This window comes from Phocoena phocoena, chromosome 1, assembly GCF_963924675.1.
Source record: "Phocoena phocoena chromosome 1, mPhoPho1.1, whole genome shotgun sequence".
Taxonomy (NCBI): domain Eukaryota; kingdom Metazoa; phylum Chordata; class Mammalia; order Artiodactyla; family Phocoenidae; genus Phocoena; species Phocoena phocoena.
In genome coordinates this window covers 157106613-157131545 of record NC_089219.1, presented here as the reverse complement: position 1 = coordinate 157131545, position 24933 = coordinate 157106613, and the positions used below count along the sequence as shown (strand labels likewise).

General features: G+C 39.1%; 1 protein-coding gene across 1 annotated transcript in view; it reads right to left on the bottom strand.

The window, feature by feature from the left end:
- Window positions 1–24674, bottom strand: part of KMO (kynurenine 3-monooxygenase) — a 61499-nt gene extending 36825 nt beyond the window's left edge. Inside the window, 1 exon segment of the mRNA XM_065879563.1 lies at window positions 24600–24674. Within this exon segment, the coding sequence (XP_065735635.1) occupies window positions 24600–24674 (75 nt within the window).
- Between the last annotated feature and the right edge of the window lie 259 nt (window positions 24675–24933).

Genomic DNA, 24933 nt, shown 5'->3' with positions numbered 1-24933 from the left:
ACTGCCAGGTTCCCGGGATCCAGGGACAACTTCCCCGGGAGAACGCACGGCGGGCCTCAGGCTGCTGCAACGTCATGCCGGCCTCTGCCGCAACGTCACGCCGCCTCTGCCGCTGCAGGCCCGCCCCGCACGCAGTGCCCCTCCTTCCCCCATCCCCCAACCCCCGGCCTGAGTGAGCTGGAGCCCCTGAATCAGCGGCTCCTTTAACCCCGTCCTGTCTGAGCAAAAAACAGACGCCCTCCAGCGACCTACACGCAGAGGCAGGGCCAAATCCAAAGCTGAGCTCCTGTGAGCTGTGAGAACAAAGAAGAGAAAGGGAAATCTCTCCCAGCAGCCACAGAAGCAGCGGATTAAAGCCCCACAATCAACTTGATATACCCTGCATCTGTGGAATACCTGAATAGACAAGGAATGATCCCAAATTGAAGAGGTGGAATTTAGGAGCGAGATCTATGATTTTGTTCCCTTTTCCTCTTTTTGTGAATGTGTACGTGTATGCTTCTGTGTGAGATCTTGTCTGTATACTCTTGCTTCCACCATTTGTCCTAGGGCTCTATCCGTCCATGGTTTAAAAAAAATTTTTTTTTCTTAATAAGTAATTTTAATTGTAATAACTTTATTATACTTTACCTTCGTTCTTTCTTTCTTCCTTTCCTTCCTTCCTTCCCTCCTTTAGACAACGAATCACCCCAAATTGAGGAGGTGGTCTCTGAGAGCAAGATTTATGATTTTTTCCCCCTTTACCTCTTTTTGTGAAGGTGTATGTGTATGCTTCTGTGTAAGATTTTCTCTGTATAGCTTTGCTTCCAACATTTGTCCTAAGGTTCTATCCGTCCCTTTTTATTTTTCTAAATATTTTTAAATTCAATAACTATATTATACTTTATTTTATTTTTACTGTATCTTCTTTCTTTCTGTCTTTTGTCCTTCTTTCCCTCCTTCCTTCCTTCCTTCCTCCCTCCCTCCCTCCCTCCTTTCTTTCCTTCTTTGCTTCTTTCTTCCTTCCTTCCTTCCTTTCCTTCCCTTCTTTCTTTCCTCATACTTCTACTAATTCTCTCTACTTTTTCTCCATTTTATTCTGAGCCGTGTGGATGAAAGGCTCTTGGTGCTCCAGCCCAGGAGTCAGGGCTCTGCCTCTGAGGTAGGAGAGCCAACTTCAGGACACTGGTCAACAAGAGACCTCCCAGCTCCACATAATATTAAACAGTGGAAATCTCCCAGAGACCTCCTTCTTAACACCAGCACCCAGCTTCACTCAACGACCAGCAAGCCACAGTGCTGGACAACCTATGCCAAACAACTAGCAAAACAGGAACACAACCCCACCCATTAGCAGAGAGGCTGCCTAAAATCATAATAAGGCCACAGACACCCCAAAACACACCACCAGACGTGAACCTGCCCACTAGAGAGACAAGAGCCAGCCTCATCCAGCACAACACAGGCACTAGTCCCCTCCACCAGGAAGCCTACACAACCCACTGAAACAACCTTAGCCACTGGAGACAGACATCAAAAACAACGGGAACTACAAACCTGCAACCTGCAAAAAGGAGACCCCAAACACAGTAAGATAAGCAAAATGAGAAGACAGAAAAACACACAGCAGATGAAGGAGCAAGATAAAAACCCACCAGACCTAACAAATGAAGAGGAAATAGGCAACCTACCTGAAAAAGAATTCAGAATAATGATAGTAAGGATGATCCAAAATCGTGGAAGTAGAATGGACAAAATGCAAGAAACAGTTAACAAGGACCTAGAAGAAATAAAGATGAAACAAGCAACGATGAACAATGCAATAAATGAAATTAAAAGTACTCTAGATAGGATCAATAGCAGAATAACTGAGGCAGAAGAACGGATAAGTGACCTGGAAGATAAAGTAGTGGAAATAACTACTGCAGAGCAGAATAAAGAAAAAAGAATGAAAAGAACTGAGGACAGTCTCAGAGACCTCTGGGACAACAGTAAACGCACCAACATTCGAATTATAGGGGTTCCAGAAGAAGAAGAGAAAAAGAAAGGGACTGAGAAAATATTTGAAGAGATTATAGTTGAAAACTTCCCTAATATGGGAAAGGAAATAGTTAATCAAGTCCAGGAAGCACAGAGAGTCCCATACAGGATAAATACAAGGAGAAACACGCCAAGACACATATTAATCAAACTGTCAAAAATTAAATACAAAGAAAGCATATTAAAAGCAGCAAGGGAAAAACAACAAATAACACACAAGGGAATCCCCATAAGGTTAACAGCTGATCTCTCAGCAGAAACCCTACAAGCCAGAAGGGAGTGGCAGGACATACTGAAAGTGATGAAGGAGAAAAACCTGCAACCAAGACTACTGTACCCAGCAAGGATCTCATTCAGATTTGATGGAGAAATTAAAACCTTTACAGACAAGCAAAAGCTGAGAGAGTTCAGCACCACCAAACCAGCTTTACAACAAATGCTAAAGGAACTTCTCTAGACAAGAAACACGAGAGAAGGAAACGACCTATAATAACGAACCCAAAACAATATAGAAAATGGGAATAGGAACATACATATTGATAATTACCTTAAATGTAAATGGACTAAATGCTCCCACCAAAAGACACAGATTGGCTGAATGGATACAAAAACAAGACCCTTATATATGCTGTCTACAAGAGACCCACTTCAGACCTAGAGACACATACAGACTGAAAGTAAGGGGATGGAAAAAGATATTCCATGCAAATGGAAACCAAAAGAAAGCTGGAGTAGCAATTCTCATATCAGACAAAATAGACTTTAAAATAAGGACTATTAAAAGGGACAAATAAGGACACTACATAATGATCAAGGGATCGATCCAAGAAGAAGATATAACAATTGTAAATATTTATGCACCCAACATAGGAGCACCTCAAGACATAAGGCAAATACTAACAGCCATAAAAGGGGAGATCGACAGTAACACATTCATAGTAGGGGACTTTAACACCCCACTTTCACCCATGGACAGATCATCCAAAATGAAAATAAATAAGGAAACACAAGCTTTAAATGATACATTAAACAAGATGGACTTAATTGATATTTATAGGACACTCCATCCAAAAACAACAGAATACACATTTTTCTCAAGTGCTCATGGAACATTCTCCAGGATAGATCATATCTTGGGTCACAAATCAAGCCTTGGTAAATTTAAGAAAACTGAAATTGTATCAAGTATCTTTTCCGACCACAACGCCATGAGACTAGATATCAATTACAGGAAAAGATCTGTAAAAAATACAAGCACATGGAGGCTAAACAATACACTACTTAATAATGAAGTGATCACTGAAGAAATCAAAGAGGAAATAAAAAAATACCTAGAAACAAATGACAATGGAGACACAACGACCCAAAACCTATGGGATGCAGCAAAAGCAGTTCTAAGGGGGAAGTTTATAGCAATACAAGCCCACCTTAAGAAGCAGGAAACATCTCGAATAAACAACCTAACCTTGCACCTCAAGCAATTAGAGAAAGAAGAACAAGAAAACCCCAAAGCTAGCAGAAGGAAAGAAATCATAAAAATCAGATCAGAAATAAATGAAAAAGAAATGAAGGAAACGATAGCAAAGATCAATAAAACTAAAAGCTGGTTCTTTGAGAAGATAAAGAAAATAGATAAACCACTAGCCAGACTCATCAAGAAAAAAAGGGAGAAGACTCAAATCAATAGAATTAGAAATGAAAAAGGAGAAGTAACAACTGACACTGCAGAAATAAAAAAAATCATGAGAGATTACTACAAGCAACTCTATGCCAATAAAATGGACAATCTGGAAGAAATGGACAAATTCTTAGAAATGCACAACCTGCCAAGACTGAATCAGGAAGAAAGAGAAAATATGAACAGACAAATCACAAGCACTGAAATTGAAACTGTGATTAAAAATCTTCCAACAAACAAAAGCCCAGGACCAGATGGCTTCACAGGTGAATTCTATCAAACGTTTAGAGAAGAGCTAACACCTATCCTTCTCGAAGTCTTCCAAAATATAGCAGAGGGAGGAACACACCCAAATTCCTTCTACGAAGCCACCATCACCTTGATACCAAAACCAGACAAGGATGTCACAAAGAAAGAAAACTACAGGCCAATATCGCTGATGAACATAGATGCAAAAATCCTCAACAAAATACTAGCAAACAGAATCCAACAGCACATTAAAAGGATCATACACCATGATCAAGTGGGGTTTATTCCAGGAATGCAAGGACTCTTCAATATACGCAAATCTATCAATGTGATAAACGATATTAACAAATTGAAGGAGAAAAACCATATGATCATCTCAATAGATGCAGAGAAAGCTTTCGACAAAATTCAACACCCATTTATGATAAAAACCCTCCAGAAAGTAGGCATAGAGGGAACTTTCCTCAACATAATAAAGGCCATATATGACAAGCCCACAGCAAACATCATCCTCAATGGTGAAAAACTGAAAGCATTTCCACTAAGATCAGGAACAAGACAAGGTTGCCCACTCTCGCCACTCTTATTCAACATAGTTTTGGAAGTTTTAGCCACAGCAATCAGAGAAGAAAAGGAAATAAAAGGAATCCAAATCGGAAAAGAAGAAGTAAAGCTGTCACTGTTTGCAGATGACATGATACTATACATAGAGAATCCTAAAGATGCTACCAGAAAACTACTAGAGCTAATCAATGAATTTGGTAAAGTAGCAGGATACAAAATTAATGCACAGAAATCTCTGGCATTCCTATATACTAATGATGAAAAATCTGAAAGTGAAATCAAGAAAACACTCCCATTTACCATTGCAACAAAAAGAATAAAATATCTAGGAATAAACCTACCTAAGGAGATGAAAGACCTGTATGCAGAAAATTATAAGACACTGATGAAAGAAATTAAAGATGATACAAATAGATGGAGAGCTATACCATGTTCTTGGATGGGAAGAATCAACATTGTGAAAATGACTCTACTACCCAAAGCAATCTACAGATTCAATGCAATCCCTATCAAACTACCACTGGCATTTTTCACAGAACTAGAACAAAAAATTTCGCAATTTGTATGGAAACACAAAAGACCCCGAATAGCCAAAGCAATCTTGAGAACGAAAAAAAGAGCTGGAGAAATCTGGCTCCCTGACTTCAGACTATACTACAAAGCAAGGGTAATCAAGACAGTATGGTACTGGCACAAAAACAGAAAGATAGATCAGTGGAACAGGATAGAAAGCCCAGAGATAAACCCACGCACATATGGACACCTTATCTTTGATAAAGGAGGCAGGAATGTACAGTGGAGAAAGGACAGCCTCTTCAATAAATGGTGCTGGGAAAACTGGACAGGTACATGTAAAAGTATGAGATTAGATCACTCCCTAACACCATACACAAAAATAAGCTCAAAATGGATTAAAGACCTAAATGTAAGGCCAAAAACTATCAAACTCTTAGAGGAAAACATAGGAAGAACACTCTATGACATAAATCACAGCAAGATCCTTTCTGACCCACCTCCTAGAGTAATGGAAATAAAAACAAAAATAAACAAATGGGACCTAATGAAACTTCAAAGCTTTTGCACAGCAAAGGAAACCATAACCAAGACCAAAAGACAACCCTCAGAATGGGAGAAAACATTTGCAAATGAAGCAACTGACAAAGGATTAATCTCCAAAATTTACAAGCAGCTCATGCAGCTCAATAACAAAAAAACAAAAAACCCCATCCAAAAATGGGCAGAAGACCTAAATAGACATTTCTCCAAAGAAGATATACAGAATGCCAACAAACACATGAAAGAATGCTCAACATCATTAATGATTAGAGAAATGCAAATCAAAACTACAATGAGATATCACCTCACACCAGTCAGAATGGCCATCATCAAAAAATCTAGAAACAATAAATGCTGGAGAGGGTGTGGAGAAAAGGGGACACTCTTGCACTGCTGGTGGGAATGTGAATTGGTTCAGCCACTATGGAGAACAGTATGGAGGTTCCTTAAAAAACTACAAATAGATTTACCATATGACCCAGCAATCCCACTACTGGGCATATACCCTGAGAAAACCAAAATTCAAAAAGAGTCATGTACCAAAACGTTCATTGCAGCTCTATTTACAATAGCCCAGAGATGGAAACAACCTAAGCGCCCATCATCGGATGAATGGATAAAGAAGATGTGGCACATATACACAATGGAATATTACTCAGCCTTAAAAAGAAATGAAATTGAGCTATTTGTAATGAGATGGATAGACCTAGAGTCTGTCATACAGAGTGAAGTAAGTCAGAAAGAAAAAGGCAAATACCGTATGCTAACACATATATATGGAATTTAAGGGAAAAAAATGTCATGAAGAACCCAGGGGTAAGACAGGAATAAAGACGCAGACCTACTGGAGAACGGACTTGAGGATATGGGGAGGGGGAAGGGTGAGATTTGACAGGGCGAGAGAGAGTCATGGACATATACACACTAACAAACGTAGTAAGGTAGATAGCTAGGGGGAAGCAGCCGCAAGGCACAGGGATATTAGCTCGGTGCTTTGTGACAGCCTGGAGGGGTGGGATGGGGAGAGTGGGACGGAGGGAGACGCAAGAGGGAAGACATATGGGAACATATGTATATGTATAGCTGATTCACTTTGTTATAAAGCAGAAACTAACACACCATTGTAAAGCAATTATACCCCAATAAAGATGTTTAAAAATAAAATAAAATAAAATAAATGCCCAGGCTTTGGGTTAGGAACCTAAACAGGTATATCTTAGAAGTAGGGTAAACTGGAAATAAATCAATGATCAAAAGGACCAAAGTAGGCTTAGGAATCATGTCTAGCCCTGATTGGATTATGTTCATCTGGGATTGTTGGTAACCACAGCCACCTGACAGAAGTAAACATAATCTTCTCAGAGAAAAATGACATCATTGTAGGCCTAAGATTTTCTCCATAATATTTTTACATTATGGAGATCACATCACTGTTCTGCCCCAGCTTTGCTAGCCTTCTTTCAGCTGCCTGTACTCAACATGCTCTCCCTCACCAAAAGATTTCTGTGGCTAACAATCTTCTTCTCTTTCTTCTTTTTCTAGTAAATGCCCATTCATTCTCAGGTCTCCACTCAGCTTTACTTCCTTAAGGAAGCCTTCCTCAGCCACTCTACCTCAAACCCCTTCTTATGAGTTCTCATAGTGCTACAGACTTTTCCTTTGAGAAATGTTAAGGGTTGAATTGTGACACCCCCAAATTCATATGATGAAGTCTTAACTCCAGTAACTCAGTGTGACCTTATTTGGAGACAAGGTATTTACAGAAGTAATTAAGTTAAAATGGGGTCACTAGGGTGCCCCCAAATCCAATATGATAGGAGTCCTTATAAAAAGGGTGATTTGGATACTGAAACACTCATAGAGGGAAGATGATGTGAAGAGACACAGGGAGAAGACGTCCATCTACAAGCCAAGGAGAGAGACCCGGAACAGATCTTTCTCTCACATCCCTCAGAAGGAGCCAACCCTCCTGACATCTTGATTTTAGGCTTCTAGCCTCCAGAACTGTGAAACAATAAATATTTATTTTTTAAACCACTTGTTTGTGGTATTCTGTTACAGCAGCCCTAGGAAACTAATACAAAGTGCTTATCACAATTGAAAGTTTACATCCTTAGGGTGATTCTGTAATCAATATCTGCCTATCCCACTAAGCTGCAAACTGTTTTTGCTCACCATTTTATCCCTGCCCAAAACCATTGTGTTTGCAACATAATCAGTACCTGATCAATATTTGTTGAATGTATAAATGAATGGTAGAGATTACATTTTAAAATAAAATTTGTAACCAAACCAAACCACATTATATTGAGCGTCTGTTATGCATGATTTAATCTGCTAGATTTTAGGGATCTAAAGATTGTCAAGCTAAGTGCTCAGGCCCACTGACACCTAATTTAGTTCAGGTGTCAATCTAGTTCAATCTAGTTTAACCTAGTTCAAGAAGAGAAAAACATATAAACGAATCAATGTTTAGTAGATTTTATATAAAAATTTTGCAGATCCCCCACAGTATCTGGATTTCATATATGGGTTGGTTAAAAAAATATATAATAAATTTAATCATAAAACATTTATATATAATTTTTAAATAATAATATGTTTTAGTCATATAATTTTATTCCATTTACCCAATGTTTCGTGCATATAGATTGAGATACCTTTCCCTGCAAAATAATTCTCAGCCCAGAGGTGGAAATCAATGTTAAAAGAAAGAAAAAAAAAAGGACTAAAGGAAATCTTACAGAACATACAAGAAAGGGATTAATTTTGCCTTAAGGGATCTAGCAGATTGTATTTTTCAAAGATGGTCATAACAATACCTCTTCTGTTATTTGATCTCAACACTCCTTCAGCAAGAAGTGGAGTTTATTTCTTCACTTTCTTGAATCCAGGAGGGCCTGTGATAGCCTTGATCAATAAAATGCAGTAGAAGCGACACCTGAGCCATTTCCAGGCATAGTCCTTAGCTGGCCTGGAAGCTTCTGCTTCCTGCCTTTTGGAAGCCAGTGATCATATAAGAAGAGTACCTATCTGGAGGCTGTTATGTGTGAGAAACCCAAGACACATGGACAGTACCCATGCAGTTGCTCTCGTTAAGAGCCTCAGCTGAGCATTTCACTCATCAACAACCAACACAAACTGCCAGCCATGGGAGTGCGCCATCTTGGACATGCAGCTTAGTCAAGCCTTCAGATGACTGCAGCCCCAGGTACATGGCAGAACACCCACAGAACTGTGAGGCGTAATAATAGACTGTTGTTTTAGGCCACTAAGTTTTGGGGTAGTTTGTTACACAGCAATAGATAGCCAGAACAAAGGGATTGGTAAAAGCTTACTGGAGAAGACTATGTTTCAGTTGAGTTGAAGAATGAAACTATTTTGACATGTAGAGAAGAAGCAAATTGATAAAGAGTATGAATCCTTTGGAATTTTAAAAACAACTTTCAAGAGATATAGAAAAATAATTATTTGAAAAATATTTATTGATTCCTAAGTATTACAAGAATCTTTGTTAGGCATTAAAAGTGATCCAAAGATAATACATAATGGCTGCCCCAAGGGAGTTCACAGTCTTGGCTGGATCTTCATTTTTTCAAATATTATTCACATATTTATTTAGCACATATATATTGATTTTTTTCCTATGTGCCAGCTCTGTGCTAGATGCTAAGGATACAACCAAGAGCAAGATATATCTAGATCTCTCAAGGGGATTACAGTCGATTATAACACAGTGATAAATAGCATGGTGGGGGAAGTACAGCTATGAGAGTACGGAGAAAGGACCCTTAACCCAAATGTAGGGTTACAGAGTAAGATAGGGTATGACTTCTCAGAAAAAAATGAAATCTAACCTGAGACTGAAAGATTGAGCAGGAGTCAGCCAAATAAGTGGGGGTGGGTCAGGAGGAAGAGGGTTCTAAGTAGAAGGAACACATGATAAAGGTTAAAAATAATACTAGAAAGAATAAAACAGAAATCCAATTAAAGAAACAATAATAATAGTGTACAAACCCAACAAGAAGTTGTTATGTATCATTCATTCATTGCTCTAACTCATTTAATCTTCTCTGCAGCCATATGAAGTAGATACTTTATTATCTTGTTTTACAGATATGGAAATTGAGGCACAGAGAAGTTAAGTGGCTCACCTAAGGTAACACAGCTAGTGAGTGCTGGAGTTGGTATCAAGATTCAAATGGATCCAATCTGTCTCCAGAACACAGGCTCTTAATCAATAAAGTAGAAGTATGGGTGAATAGCATACAGTTGAAGATTGAGACCATGAATTAAGAGTGGCCCCAAGATTTGAGGTTTTGTTATATTTTTTTCATTGTAGCACTGAACAGCTTGGATTCTATGGAGAGGAAGAAAACCACTGGAATCAAGCAGAGTGGGATCCATCCATTTGGATGGAATAGAAAGCAAGGAGTTGAAGTATTATTTGGATTGATGAACAGTAACAAGTTGGATGGGATGAAAGGAAAACAGAGAGGACTGATAAATGGGGGGAGTCGGAGTTCCCTGTGAAGAATAGATGTAGGAGAAGCAACTGAATGAGAGAGCTAGTAAGTTAGGAGGCTTTGAACAGAGAGTCCTAAATCCAACACTATTATCGTAGATGAGGCACTTCTGTGGAATGACAAGGTCGAGGTCCAAGATGTGGTCATGGGACTTGGAGACTGAAGTACGGTGGAGGTGGAAGGGATTGAAAGCACAGAATTCTAGGAACTAACAGGCTAGGGAATTGGTTGGGTCAGCAATGTAAACTTTGATAGTCACTCAGTGTGATGTCAAGGCCGGGGTATAGAAAAAAGATTATGAAGTCTTCAATGTTGGGTAGAAGTGGCCTAGAGGTTGATTGATGACAACAGTGAGGGGACAGAGGTGATATAAGTAGTATAAGTAACCTCAAATGATTTGCACATAAAAATGGAGAGAGGGCTGGAAGTTTCAGTGTAGAGTAAGGGTACCATGGCAACTCCCAATCTTGAGATACTTGAGCTGTGGGAGAAGGTTGCAAGAGAGCTGCTGTCCTCAGGTTTAAGCTAAGGCCAGGAGTCTGAGGCGAAATGCAATAAGTAAAGCGAAAACACTGGAAATTTTGCCTACCAAAAAACAGATCCAGTGGGCTCTGTGGAAGATTTTGGAAGGGAAGGGAGAAAAGAGAAGTTCAGCAGGGAGACAGGAATCACAGATATGGATGAGGGTACACCTGCGAGGACACACTTAACTAGAGGAGCTCTGAGATGTGAGGCTGCTGGGTTCTCAGCAGCCCCCAGTGGATGTGGGGATTAAGGAGAGGGGCTTGCACCTGGGCAGTGTTTAGGGGACCTATTAGTAAAATTGTAGGCACAGGAGGACCTGAGTCTTCTTCTACTATTTACTCCACATGAGTTTTTTTTTCCTCCGCTCCAAGGCAACTTAGTATCTAAGCACTTAGATATTCTTTTTCTTAATAATCTGATGGTTCAGGGCTTGTGTCTCCTCTCACCATGGATACTGCAGCCACCTAAATTTCTTCATGTTATTCAATTTCTGTAGACTGTGATGGTTATTTTGTAGTCAGTCCCTATTTAAACCATTAAGTGTGTGGAAAGTTTAAAAATTTAATTTTGCAAAGCAATTCACATATTTAATATCCTGAAAGGCCAACCAAGAAATCCATGTTGAATTATTTTGTTAAATAAATATACCAGAGGTAAGGGGTGGTAAGTAGGCAGAACATAGAGGATTTTTAGGACATTGAAAATACTCTGTATGATACCCTAATTTTATACATTTATCCAAACCCAGAGAATGTACAACACCAAGAGTGAACAAGGTAAACTATGAAATTCGAGTGATAATGATGTATCAATGTAGGTTCATCAACTGCAACAAATATACCATTCTGGTGGGGGTGGTTGATAATGGGGCCAGAGGTATATGGGAAATCTCTGTATTCCCCTTAATTTTGCTGTGAACCTTAAACTGTTCTCAAAAATACAGTCATAATAAGTAAGTAAGGACTTCCCTGGTGGTCCAGTGGTGAAGAATCTGCCTGCCAATGCAGGGGACACAGGTTCGATCCCTGGTCCAGGAAGATCCCACATGCTGCAGGGCAACTAAGCCCACGCACCACAACTACTGAAGCCTGCGCCCTCTAGAGTCCGTGCTCCGCAACAAGAGAAGCCACCACAATGAGAAGCCCGGGAGCCGCAACAAAGAGTAGCCCTCACTCACCACAACTGGAGATAGCCCGTGCGCAGCAACGAAGAGCCAGTGCAGCCAAACAAAAAAAAAGTAAGTAAATAAATAAATAAGCAAACCATTTTTTCCTGTGTAGCCACTACTTAAATTGAGAACACATTACTTGCTAACATTTGGTGTGTCTGAAGAGATCATTACAAATTGCTTCCCTCTTAATCCCTCAGTCTGAAGTGACTTCACCTTGTATTGTCATCATTTTCTCATCAGTGATCAAGCTATCTCAGCTGACAGTATGACTTGGTGCTTGGCATAAAAAACTGTGTGTCTTAATATCTTTTTCATGCCTTTCTTCACACCTTTCCAGCAAGGCCCTGGACTCTTGTGTTTCACTAATCACAGCTCCTTTGATCTTCTTTTTTTTTTTCTCGGTACGCGGGCCTCTGACTGTTGTGGCCTCTCCCATTGTGGAGCACAGGCTCCAGACGCGCAGGCTCAGTGGCCATGGCTCATGGACCCAGCCGCTCCGTGGCATGTGGGATCTTCCCGGACCGGGGCACGAACCCGTGTCCCCTGCATCGGTAGGCGGACTCTCAACCACTGCGCCACCAGGGAAGCCCTCCTTTGATCTTCTTAATTCCCTTTTTTCCTCCCCTGATTTCTTCCAGCTTATGAAAAGTTGCCTGCCTATCTTCCTTTCACGTGTGTGTTAAAGAATATCTAGTAAGGGCAATAGTAGTAAGTTGTATCAAGGAAAAGAAAAACTGTAAGCTAACTAAAGTTCATACAATAAAATAAATTTCTTCCAAAGGCTAAATTGCTCTATAACATTAGGGAAAAAAACAGAAAGGCTAGATAGAATAAGTCTCACTGAAGGAAAAGAGAAAGGTTTGTGAAACTCCTCTTTCTTTCACAGTATTATAATCATAACTGCTTCTTTTATGTTTGTGGAAAGCAGGACAGGGGAAGGATATTGATCAGGAGACCAACTGGGTCAGGAAAGTTGGAATGAGGCTAGAGGAAGTACTTTAGAAATGAGTTTTTCTTACTGGGAAAACAGACCAGGGAGAAGGACAGTAGGATACACAAGCCACGATCTAAACAATGAAAGATCAGTGAACCTAATATAGGGAAATGGTGTAACCGAGCAGGACCCTTTAGGGCCTTCCCAGGGCATGCCCTTCCGCCATGTCCTCTGCTTTAGCTGTTCTCTGAAGTACCTAGATAATAGTATCTGATGCACATTTCCTGAGTTGTTTTACAGATGTGAACCCCTCCCCCCCACCAAATGGAAGGTTAACTACTTGGTGACCATGAGCACATAGCCCCCACAACTCCTGAAGCCTATGGATTGATAATGTTAACCCCTGTGACACTGCTCTGTTACCTCACTATCAACGAACCAGAGAATTATGCATGAGCTGATCACATACCCTGCGATACCCACCCCTCACCTGGCCTTTAAAAATGCTTTGCTGAAACCCTTCAGGGAGTTCTGGGTTTTCTGGGCACGAGCCACCGTCTCCTGGCATGGCCCTGCAATAAATCTTCCTCTGCTCCAAACTCCAACATTTTGGTTCGTTTGGCCTCACTGTGTGTCAGGCAGACGAACTTGCCTTTGGTGACAATGACAGAAAAGTGGAGAAACTGAGACTCAGAAGCAAAAACTCCATTCATCTGTTTCCTGGGAATTCAACTTGAATTATAGAGTAAATGAGCTGTAACAAATGACGTACAAACAAGAGTCTCAGTGACTGGGTTCAGAACAGGCTCAGTTCCAAGCCAATGGTGGGCCAATGGTCTACTTTCATGGGTTTGTTATGTTACTTTTCTTTGACCAAAATTTGATTCCAGGATCTTGGGAGATGAAGCTGACTCAGGTGGAGATTCTCCTTCAATCCTTTCTAAGGTTGGAAGTGTTGATCCCTACCTCTCTAACACTTCTTGTGTTTACCAATTGAGCGTGTATAAATGGTTCCTCATGAGGTAGAAGGAAAAGAAGGAACCTCAGGTGCTATGGACACAATAGGGTTAAATATAATCTTGGTTCATGAAAATATCAAGGGCTAGAGAGGATGAGGGCCAATAGGATCTCTTATGCATTGCTTGCAATGATCTCAAGTTGAGTATTCACATAACTGACAAATCAGCAATTCCTCTTCAAGGCATATACCCAAAAGAAACTCCAGGAGACACATGCCAGGATATCCAGAGCCACAGTTTTCATAACTAAAAATAAACAAAATACTGGAAGCAGCCTAAATAGCCATCACAGAGGTATGGACAAATAAATTATGGTATATTTACACAATAAAATACTACAATATGAATGTATTAGTAACACTACAAGTAAAAAGAACATGTCCCAGATGACTTCATACTGCGTGATGCTCATATAATAAAGACAACCACAACTAAACCACAGATACATGTATATAACAATTTTTAGAAGTATATATTTTATAGAATTTTTTTTTTTTTTTTGCAGTACATGGGCCTCTTAATGTTGTGGCCTCTCCCATTGCAGAGCACAGGCTCTGGACGCGCAGGCCCAGCAGCCACGGCCCACAGGCCCAGCCGCTCCGCGGCACGTGGGATCCTCCCGGACCAGGGCACGAACCCGCGCCCCCCGCATTGGCAGGCGGACTCTCAACCACTGTGCCACCAGGGAAGCACCAGAAGTATATATTTTTAGGAGCATATTATTTATGTGTGTATATATATATGATCAGCATATATCATATATACATAAAACTTTTATATGTATGAAATCAAGAGAATGATAAACACGAGATTCAGGCCCATGTAATGGGTGGGAGAGAAGCTCAGAGGCTGTTATAAGTCATTCAATGTATCAATTCCAGGTTAAGTGGTGAGTTCAAAAGTACTGCTGCTTATTATTATTAATAAACACACAAAAGAATAAACAAAAATGCCTTCTCCAAGACCAGTCATAATAAGGTGTCCAATTCTGTATAACTAAGGTTTGAATAAAATTAAAAGAAAAAATATTGGTAGATGTTACATAAATTCAACTAGAAGGATTAGTAACATGGATAATAAAGTACTTTTCAGACTCTAACTTTATTTCTCCTTCTTACTTTGTATAAAATGCACTTAATCAGGAATGAAATGCCTTCTTTAGTTGTTACACAGGCAAAAAGGCTAGCAAAACATAAAGATATAAATGCAAAGGAAAATGTGTGTACATCATTCTGAGCACACCACAAACTCTCGGTTAGGGCACAGCTGGTTCCTGTAAATCAATAGGGGAGGAGGGTGGTGAGAGGAGAGAAGAAACTAGGCAGGGTTAGACTCCTGGGAGCAATCAGCAGTTTTCATGCCAGTTCTTAGAGTTAAGCCTGGACAGAGCTAAGACAGTTCTATTAATGACATGGACAATTATGAAAAATCTCTATATTTCTTTTGAAACACCAATAGTCCACAATAGTAAACAGTTTCGATCATAAAATAATTTGTAAATTAAATGTTTTATTAACAACTGGTCTAGCCTGTTTGCTTAAACAGAGCTCTGATGAGATTCCTGGGTTATGTAATTATGGATTTACCCAATTTATTGTTCTTCCATTTCTCTACTTCCTCTTGTCTTACTTCCTTCTTTAAAGGTCATATGCTTTGACTCACCCTGGCCCATTATATTGATGCCTAACTTACCAATTTAAAAGATAATTTGAAAATTTCTTTTATATAAATGTGAGTGAGATAAGCTTCTCAGCATTCAGCAGGTGTGGCTTTTTGTAATAGGATTCATTAACTTTCTGCTGATTCCCATGTGACCTCTTCAGCAATGATTGTTCAAGTGTCCAATGATCATGAGAAAACTGTACCTTTTAATTTATAAATGCTGACTTTGACAGGAAGAGGCAACATGATTATAAACATGTCATACCTTTTATGCCTTTTAATATAATGTGTTTGAAATTAATCTGATAATATAATGTTAAACATGTGTCAACTATGTTGACACATAGTGTCAACATAATGAAGCATATAAAACTCTCTCTAAGAGTCACAGAGTTTGTTTGTTTATGAGTCTGTCACCAAACAGGCTTTAGTAAAGTCTGTTACTACCTCCTACTCATGAAACTATAGCTTGATCTCTGAAGAATTTGATCTTTGAACACAGCAATGTAATGAGAAGAACAAGACTGTTAACTGTACTTACTCTGAAATAAGCAAATAAAAGTGTCTTCAGGGACTTCCCTGGTGGTCCAGTGGGTACGACTCTGAGCTCCCAAAGCAGGGGGCCTGTGTTCGATCCCTGGTTGGGGAACTAGATCCCACATGCATGCCTCAACTAAGAGTTTGCATGCCACAACTAAGAAGTCCACATGCTGCAACTAAAAATCGCACGTGCCGCAACTAAAGATCCCACATGCCGCAACAAAACGTCCCATGTGCCACAACGAAGATCCCTCATGCCACAGCTAAGACCCGGTGCAGCCTAAATAAATAAATAATGAATAAATGTATTTTTAAAAAAGGTCTTCATACTTTGTAACAATTCCATCTGCTAGAATTGTGTATGTTATGCCATTACCCTTCACTGGGACTACTACAAGTTTTCTAATAACTCTCCCTCCCCACCAGTCTCTACCTATTTAAGCCATACTTCCACCAGAGCTAGTTATCTTCTAAAACAGAAATCAAATGATGCATTTTCTTTCTTAAAATCCTTTAATGGCTCCTTAGGAAAAAGTCCCAAATTTTCAACATGGCATAAAAGACTTTTATATGGGAACCCAGCCTCTCTCTCCAGCTCATTTTTTGCTATTCCCTTGTACTATCTGTAAGAGGTATACCAAAGTCACTGTATATTTCCTGAATATGCCATGTACTTTTATACTTATGTGCCTTTGAATCTAATGTTCCCTTTGCCTGGACTATTTTTTTCTGCTTTAGCCTTCATTCAAGACTCATGTCCTCTGTGCAATTTCTCTCAGTATCTCTCCTACTCCAAAAGACTTGTCTTTTCTTCTTTAATTCCATGGATGTATATATATGTGTGTGTGTGTGTTTGTGTGTGTGTGTGTGTGTGTGTGTGTGTATGTGTGTTTTAACATCTCTCATAATTAACTAAATTATTTATTTACATTCCTGTCTGACTTTCCCACCAGGCTGTGAGTGCCCAGGGAATAATAATATGTGGTGTATGGCTTATACTTTATCAATCTTTCTATTTCTGGTACAGACCTGATACTTAGTAAAAAACTTAACATTTTTCAATAAAAAATTAGAAAATACAGATAAACATGAAGAAAAATGTAATCTCCTACAATCTTACCATTAGGGAGAACCGGTGTTAAGATTTTCTATGAATGTAAAGCAAATGATATTTCTTTTAAAAATGGTAGCAGGATATATATTTTATTTCATAATTTCCTTTAAAAAATGAATTGTATACTGTGAATATATTTCCAAGTCATAAAATATTTTAAATCATAATACTTGATAGTTGCATTACATTTCATTGTATGCAATGCCCTTATATTTGTACATTTGAGTTATTTTAATTTTTTAGGATTATAAATGATTGCATGGTGCTCACTGAGTTCTTTTGATAAAATCACAGTAATGAAATGGTCCATCAAAGCACAAGTCTTAGTGGCAGGGACCAAACTCTCAGAAACTTCTGAGATCTACACCCTCTTTCTGTCTGCCCCATTGGTTCTTAGGCCTTAGTACCAGGGAGGAATGGAATAAATATAACAGGGTAACAAGAAAGGAGGGAGAAGAAAATCTGAGATAAGTGGAGGAGATGATTTTGATTGCCTGGAGTGTGGGAGGAGTTTGCTGTATTTTCTTTGGTTTTGTTTTTGGAATAGCTGCAAAGTACATGAAAGAGATTGAGAGTGAGTGAGATTTTTAGAAGGTTTTGTTACAGGTTTTGAACATACTCCAGATTTGGTGTTTTGGGGAGACCACGTTAAAGATTCTAATGCTTTTAATTCCCCTCAGGTTGAAGGACGATCGTTCCTCTAAATGCAGTGCCTCGCTGAGGCTGACTTCGAGAGAGCTGATGCTGCTTTCCGCAATTCCCCCCTATTTTTAAGACAATCAGCATGTATTTTTTCAAATTGTCTTCCAGAAAAAAGTACCAATTTAGATTATCATCAACAGTGGAGGAGTGCTCTTTTCTCTTTGAGTAGACAGATAGATAAATAGGTGGATGGATAGATGTTTATGGACAGATGGACAAACAGAGTATTTCGGAACCAATGAAAAGGAAAGCAAAACACGTTCCTTGCAGGGAGTTAATAATACTTTGATCTGTCTAGAGTTACTGGTTCCATTCCAGGTACTGCTCATCAGGTAGCAAATGAAATAAACTCTGAGCAAGGAATTCTGTTTTATGTAGGTGAGAACAGGATTTATGAGGCACCTTAGAAGTCCATCAGGATAGCAAAACAAAAAAAAATCTCAAAATGTTAGTCTGGTGTGTTAGAGAAATATAGATACTTGAGCGAGATAGCTGAAAGAAAACTTGTTCGGTGGGAGGAAATGAAGCACAAGCAAAATTACAAAAGAGATTGGGGAAAGCTGGTAGAGTGAGATGAAAACTTGTCCCTAGCCATTGAGCAACCGCAGGATGAGGTCTGTGGTCACAAAAAAAATCCACTCTACTTCTGTTTGTAGAAGTTGCTAGATATCAGGGCAGTAATAAAGGTTTTTCATACACACATTTTAGTGCCTGAAGAGCAGAAAATAAGAGTGGAGTGAATAGAGTTTTGTTTATTTTAATATTAATAGAACAATAATAATAATAAAGGTAATTAAGTTATTTACATGGTTTGTCTCATCAATATTTGCATAAAATAAAAAGTAGACACTTGAACCAACTATATATAGACCTATATATGGAATTATATATAGACCTTGACCAAAGATTATGAAACATTTGATGGTTTATATGTGTCTAGAATATTTATTTTATAGAAAGTAAAAATTCTGGGTGACATTTGATTTCTGTTTTTACGAAGACTACATTGAGAACAAAGCTAGCGATCTGGGAGTGAGGAAGTATGAAAAAGAAGCAGCATAATGGTAGAATTAAAAGACCTAGGGACCGGCACATATATACAATGGAATATTTCTCAGCCATGAAAGAAACGAAACTGAGTTATTTGTAGTGAGGTGGATGGATCTAGCGACTGTCATACAGAGTGAAGTAAGTCAGAAAGAGAAAAACAAATACCGTATGCTAACAAATACCGTATGGAATCTAAAAAAAAAAAAAAAGATGGTCCTGAAGAACCTAGGGGCAGGATAGGAATAAAGACGCAGACGTAGAGAATGGACTTGAGGACACGGGGAGCAGTAAGTATAAGCTGGAGAGAAGTGAGAGAGAGGCATGGACTTATATACACTACCAAATGTAAAATAGATAGCTAGTGGGAAGCAGCTGCATAGCACAGGGGGATCAGCTCGGGGCTTTGTGACCTCCTAGAGGGGTGGGATAGGGAGGGTGGGAGGGAAATGCAAGAGGGAGGGGATATGGGGATATCTGTATACATATAGCTGATTCACTTTGTTATATGGCAGAAACTAACACAACATTGTAAAGCAATTATACTCCAATAAAGATGTTAATAAATAAATAAATAATAAAAATAAAACAAGTAGAAAAAAAAAAAGATCTAGGGACCTAGTTTTAGCCCATGATGAAGCAAGCGAGATGCAGAGAGGGTAAGATTTCTTGGGCTTCCAGCTGGTTGCAGCCTCTCCTCCTCCTCTGCACTGTCTTCTGCTCTTTCTGTCCAACTGAGCTGAGTGAAGAGTGAGCTCTGAGGGGAAAGATCCTAGGGAGAAAGGGCAGAAAGCACCATCTAGAGCCAATTTGGTATCAGGACTATATTGAGCCTATAAATCTGTGACAGAATTATCATCTATAGAAGTGAGACACAACCTGTCATAGAATCAAGGTCAAGCAGCTTCAAAGGCAATGACTTGAATACTAGGGGAGAGGGCACAATTAATAACAGTAAGTCATAAAATGCACAAGTCTCCTTACCCTGATGTTTTGAATGACTTTACCCTCTAAATAGCTCTTAATGGAGAAGTTTGCTGGGTCAAACATAGGGAGAATGGAGTGGGGTTGCTTGTCAGCAGGGGAGACAAAAGAAATGCTTCAATATTGCCCTAAAATACATCTTCAAAGTGTGTGCCAGAACAATGCACACATACTCCAACAGAAGGCTGCAGCTAAGGCTGGAATGCTTAATAGTCCTTTCAGCTAAAACTCTTAAACTTCAGCCAAAAAGTGAGGGCTCAGTAGCTGTAGTTGTCACTGAAATCTCTGGTCATTTTCATCATACCTGTAAACGTTGAAAATAGTCACCTCAGAAGCAGCATTTCTGAATACCAAGGATCTGAATACCTACGTATCTTAAGGACACATGTGCAGGATAGATGGCCTTTCTTTTGACTTCTCTGGCTTGTCACTTTGGGAAGAAAACACACCTCACTCTAACACAAAGTAAGGCAGCTGGTGTGGCAGTTTTTTCCGCTAGGTCAACTTGTTAGAATTGGAAAACTGTAAAACTCCTTCCAGCCTGAAAAGTAGAGATTGTTTTTCAAATTAGTCCTTCAAAGGACTGCTTTCCTTATGATTCCATTCTGATGAAAAATATTGTCTTTCTTTTAATTGCCCATAACTTCTAAGAGCATGATCCCCCATTTTGTTCTGAAAGCAAACTCATGCACACAAAATATTTTAGTGTGTTTGACAGTATAAGGCACTGGGATAACCTTCATAAAAGGAAAGGGAGCAGGACCCAAAGATAAGAAAATCTTTAGACTCATGAAGTTAAAAACCTTCTATGGGGAATACACTCTGCATATCTATAACTTTCACAGAATGCAGTCTGTGAGAAAGGCAAGCAAAGCTCTGTGTGTGTTGCAGGGGAAGGGGAGGTAATCACCATTGCAGGGGAAGGGGTTGGGAGCAGTGTTTCCCACGAGAAGGAAGATAACTAAGCCAATACAGTCATTTTGCTAAATATCCAGATTAACGCTCTTGAAAAACTGTTTTAACATCTTTTTCCACTTTTCAATAGCTCAACTTGCACCAATTTATGACCATGGTTTACAGTTTCTTTCACCTTTAGTTGCTGAGTAAGATTCTTTCATTGATCTATTGGCTCCTTCTGACCTTTTGAACTTGACATGTCTTCAAAGAACAGAAATCAACTGGTTAATCACAGAATCAGATGATCACTATACTAGAGCAAAGACAAATTCTAAGGGTAATCTTTCACTAGACAAGGCACCATTGGGAAAAAAATACGTTCACTATATTCTTTGGACTTCTGAGTAAAGGTTCTCAGCTCCGTTGCATTTTTTCCCCTGGGGCCCAGAGAGAGTCTTTAATGTAGTAGACAGTATAAAGGATTAGGATCAGTCCATGGGGAGGAAGAGTATGGGAAAGGTGGGGGAAAAAATGCAAGGGGGCTTCCCTGGTGGAGCAGTGGTTGAGAGTCCGCCTGCCGATGCAGGGGACACGGGTTCGTGCCCCGGTCCGGGAAGATCCCACATGCCGCGGAGCGGCTAGGCCCGTGAGCCATGGCCACTGAGCCTGCGCGTCCGGAGCCTGTGCTCCGCAACAGGAGAGGCCGCAACAGTGAGATGCAAGGAAGTAGATGGGTAAGAAAATAATTTTGTCCTTTATGTATTGAATTTAACCTTCTTGAATTGCTCTATTTAATCAATGTTTTTTTTCGTAATTTCCTCAATATTCAGACTTCCATCCAATATGAAATTTCTTTTACCTTCATATCATTAAGAAGAGTTTTTCATTCCTCTCATTCATTCATCCATCAAATACTAACTAAATAATGACATTAAGCAATGTTAGGCATGGTTCCAGCCATAAGAGTATATATCCTAGTTGGAGTAGATAGTTAATAAAGAGTTTACCTTTATTTACCAAAAACAAATAAAGTGTATAAGTTCAGATACTGATAAATAATACAAAAAAACAAAAACAGGGAAAAGATGAGGCCAGGCAGGTAGACAGGCTCAGTTCCTGTAGGGCCTTTGGTAAGGAGTTTGGATTTTATTTTTTTTGTAATGGGAAACCACTGGAAGGTTTTAAGCAAACAGTGATAATTCTCACACTAATGATTTAAAAGTGGCTGCTGTGTAACTGCCTGTGGATAAGAGTAGAAGCTGGGAGACCACTTAGGAGGAAATCAGGACTATGGATGAAGGATGATGGTGGCCTGGACTAGGATGTTAGCAATGGCCAGAATTGAAATATATCTTGGATATAGAGCCACCAAGGCTTACTGGTAGAGTGAAAGAGGAATGGGGTTTGCATAAAATGAAAAAAAGAACATGATTCCTAGGCATGGACCTGAGCAATAAGGTAAATAGAATTCCTTTGCAGAGGAATTTTCGTTGCTTGTTAATACACGTGTATTAATTCATGTCTTCTATTTTCTAGCACATGTATGTATGCATGCACAGATAATGACATGTTTACATGATGAAGAGTTCAAGTGTTATTCGGGGAGAAATCTGTGGATGATACCCACATTTTTATGCCTTCCAAAATCATATATCCAATCACATATTTGTTATTTCCCCTTGGACTTCTAAGACATTTTAAGATATATCACTGCTGTCACCCTAGTCCAAGTCTTGGACAAACACAACAGCCTCTTAACTGGTGTATCTGGTCTTCTTACAATTTTCCCAACTCTTCTCTACATAACAGCCTAAGGAATCTTAAAATCGCAGCTTGCTTTCCTACCTAAAATCTTCCAATGGTTTTCCATCGTGTCTAGGATAAAATCTGTCTGCCTTGCCCTCTAAGATCCTAGGATCTCTGGCTATTTCATTCTCCCCAGCCTCAGCAGCTACTCTTCTCCACTCTCATTCTTTCTGCCTTTCTGTCTGCTCCAAGAAAGTGCCCAGCCCATTGTCTATCGCCTCAGTGTTTCTCTTTGGACAGTCGTTCATCTACCCAATATGCTCTTTCCGTAGCCCTTCGCATGGTTCCTTCCTTCTCATTATTCAGGTCATATGCCTCCCCCTCAGAAAGGCTGCCCCTGAGCACACTCTAAATGGACACTAAGACACTACCGCATTACCCTGCTTGCATTTCTTTCATGGTGCTTAGGTCTCACCGAATTTATTTATTCGTTTTCTTCTCCATTGTCTTTCTCCTCCCTGAATGTTCACCACTGTATCCCTAGTACCTAAAATAATGTTAGCACATAGCTGGCACCCAATAAGATTTTGTTGAATACATGAATTCTCCTTTTATGTAAAATTTAGAAAGGAAAAAACTGGACTGAAGCCTGGTATGAAGTAATAAGAAATGACGACACATGTCACATGTATTGGCCAACATGGCATGTGGTAGCCTTCCTTAGCATTTTGAAATTTAGAACCAGAAAAGTTAGAACTGTCGTCGTACTTTGGGGAAAACACAAGAAGAAGGCAAAACAAAAGTCAGAATTAGTACAAACTGTATAACTCTATGTGCGATATAAAATATACTGATCTATATACAACCCAGAACAGTGTCTGGCACATATTAGGCCCTTAATAAATTTTTGTTGAGTAAATGAATGAATGAGCTAAAGGCCTGCAAATCATTAGACCAAAAGCAAAACCAAAATGATTAAACTTTAACTAATTGGGATATTTTTACTCCAAAATAGGAGTTCTGCTAAGGGAGGGGAAATACAGTTTAGCTGAGGCAGTCCCACGTTAAGCAGAGCTAGCTTTCATATAATAATGACAGAGCAGAGGAGAGCCCCCTCCTACATCTTGCTAAATGTGGGCCATCTCAGCCCCTTCATCTCACCGGCTCTGTGAGAGAGGAGGCCTAACTTCACCACCCTAGGACCAGCTCCACTGCACCAGCTAAATAAGGTGACTAAACAGGTTTTACTCCCAAGTACTCAGATAACTAGTGAACATTCAACATGATAGTTTTGCATTAACTTCATGTTTCTTGACCCTTTTATTCTTATTAGACAGTATAAACTGAGTTATTAACCAAAGTGGGGCAAATGTTTTGATTAAAATGACTATTTACACTAATAATCTGTTTTTAAAGAGTAGCCAATTTGGGGATTAATCAAATTCAATTTGCTTTATTTTCTATTTTTAAAAATGCTGTACTGAAAAAGCAGGGGAAAACAGACACTTTTGTATTTAATGGAAATAAAATCGCTTTTCTAGAAAAGAGCAAACTAAACTAATACCACATTTTAAAAGGTGTATTTAAATATCAGAAAAGTTTCAAAAGAAAGTGAACAATCCTTACAAATGATTAGTAATAATCATTAAAATACGTGAAATAGGTAAGGAAGATTAGAGGTACAAACTTCCACTTACAAGATAAATGAACTGTACATCGTGGGGAATATAGTCAATAATTATATAGTATCTCTGTATGACAACAAACGTGGTCAAAAAGTACAAACTTACAGTTATAATGTAAATAAGCACTAAGGGTGTAATGTACAACATGTAATTAATACTGCTATATATTATATATGAAAGTTAAGAAAGTAAATCCTAAGAGTCCTCATCACAGGAGAAGATCTTTTTCTTTTATTTTGTATCTGTATGAGATGAGGGATAATGTTCACTAAACTTATTGCAGCAATCATCTCATGATGTATATAAGTCAAATCATTATGCCGTACACTTTAAACTTATACAGTGTTGTATGTCAATTATACCTCAATAAAACTGGAAGAAAAAAATTAAAGAAGTTAATCTCTGATAAACAAATAAAAAAGAGTAATGATAATTAATATAATACTGCTAACAGGAATAATATATCCAAAGAGATTCTTACCAAGCCACCACCAATGACAGCTATAGTTTTCCTTTGAATATCAGAAGAATCCATCACTGCCAAAGTGGTTTCCATAATTTTTGCTGGTCTTGTCACGGAGAAGACTGTCTCCGGCACACTGATTTCCTCCCGGTCTTTACTCTGCCCAAAGCCCTGCATTTGTGAGCCAGCAGCATTATTTGAGCAAGGCTAATCTTCCTTGAACTTAGAAGGTAGCATTTAACCCGTTAGTTGCCCAAAGGACAATCAGCTCAACTTTAGGAAAAAAGGGAATTCATTGCAATAATCAAAATTTGAAAAATCCAGACAAGTTAAGCTACTCACTATCTTATGT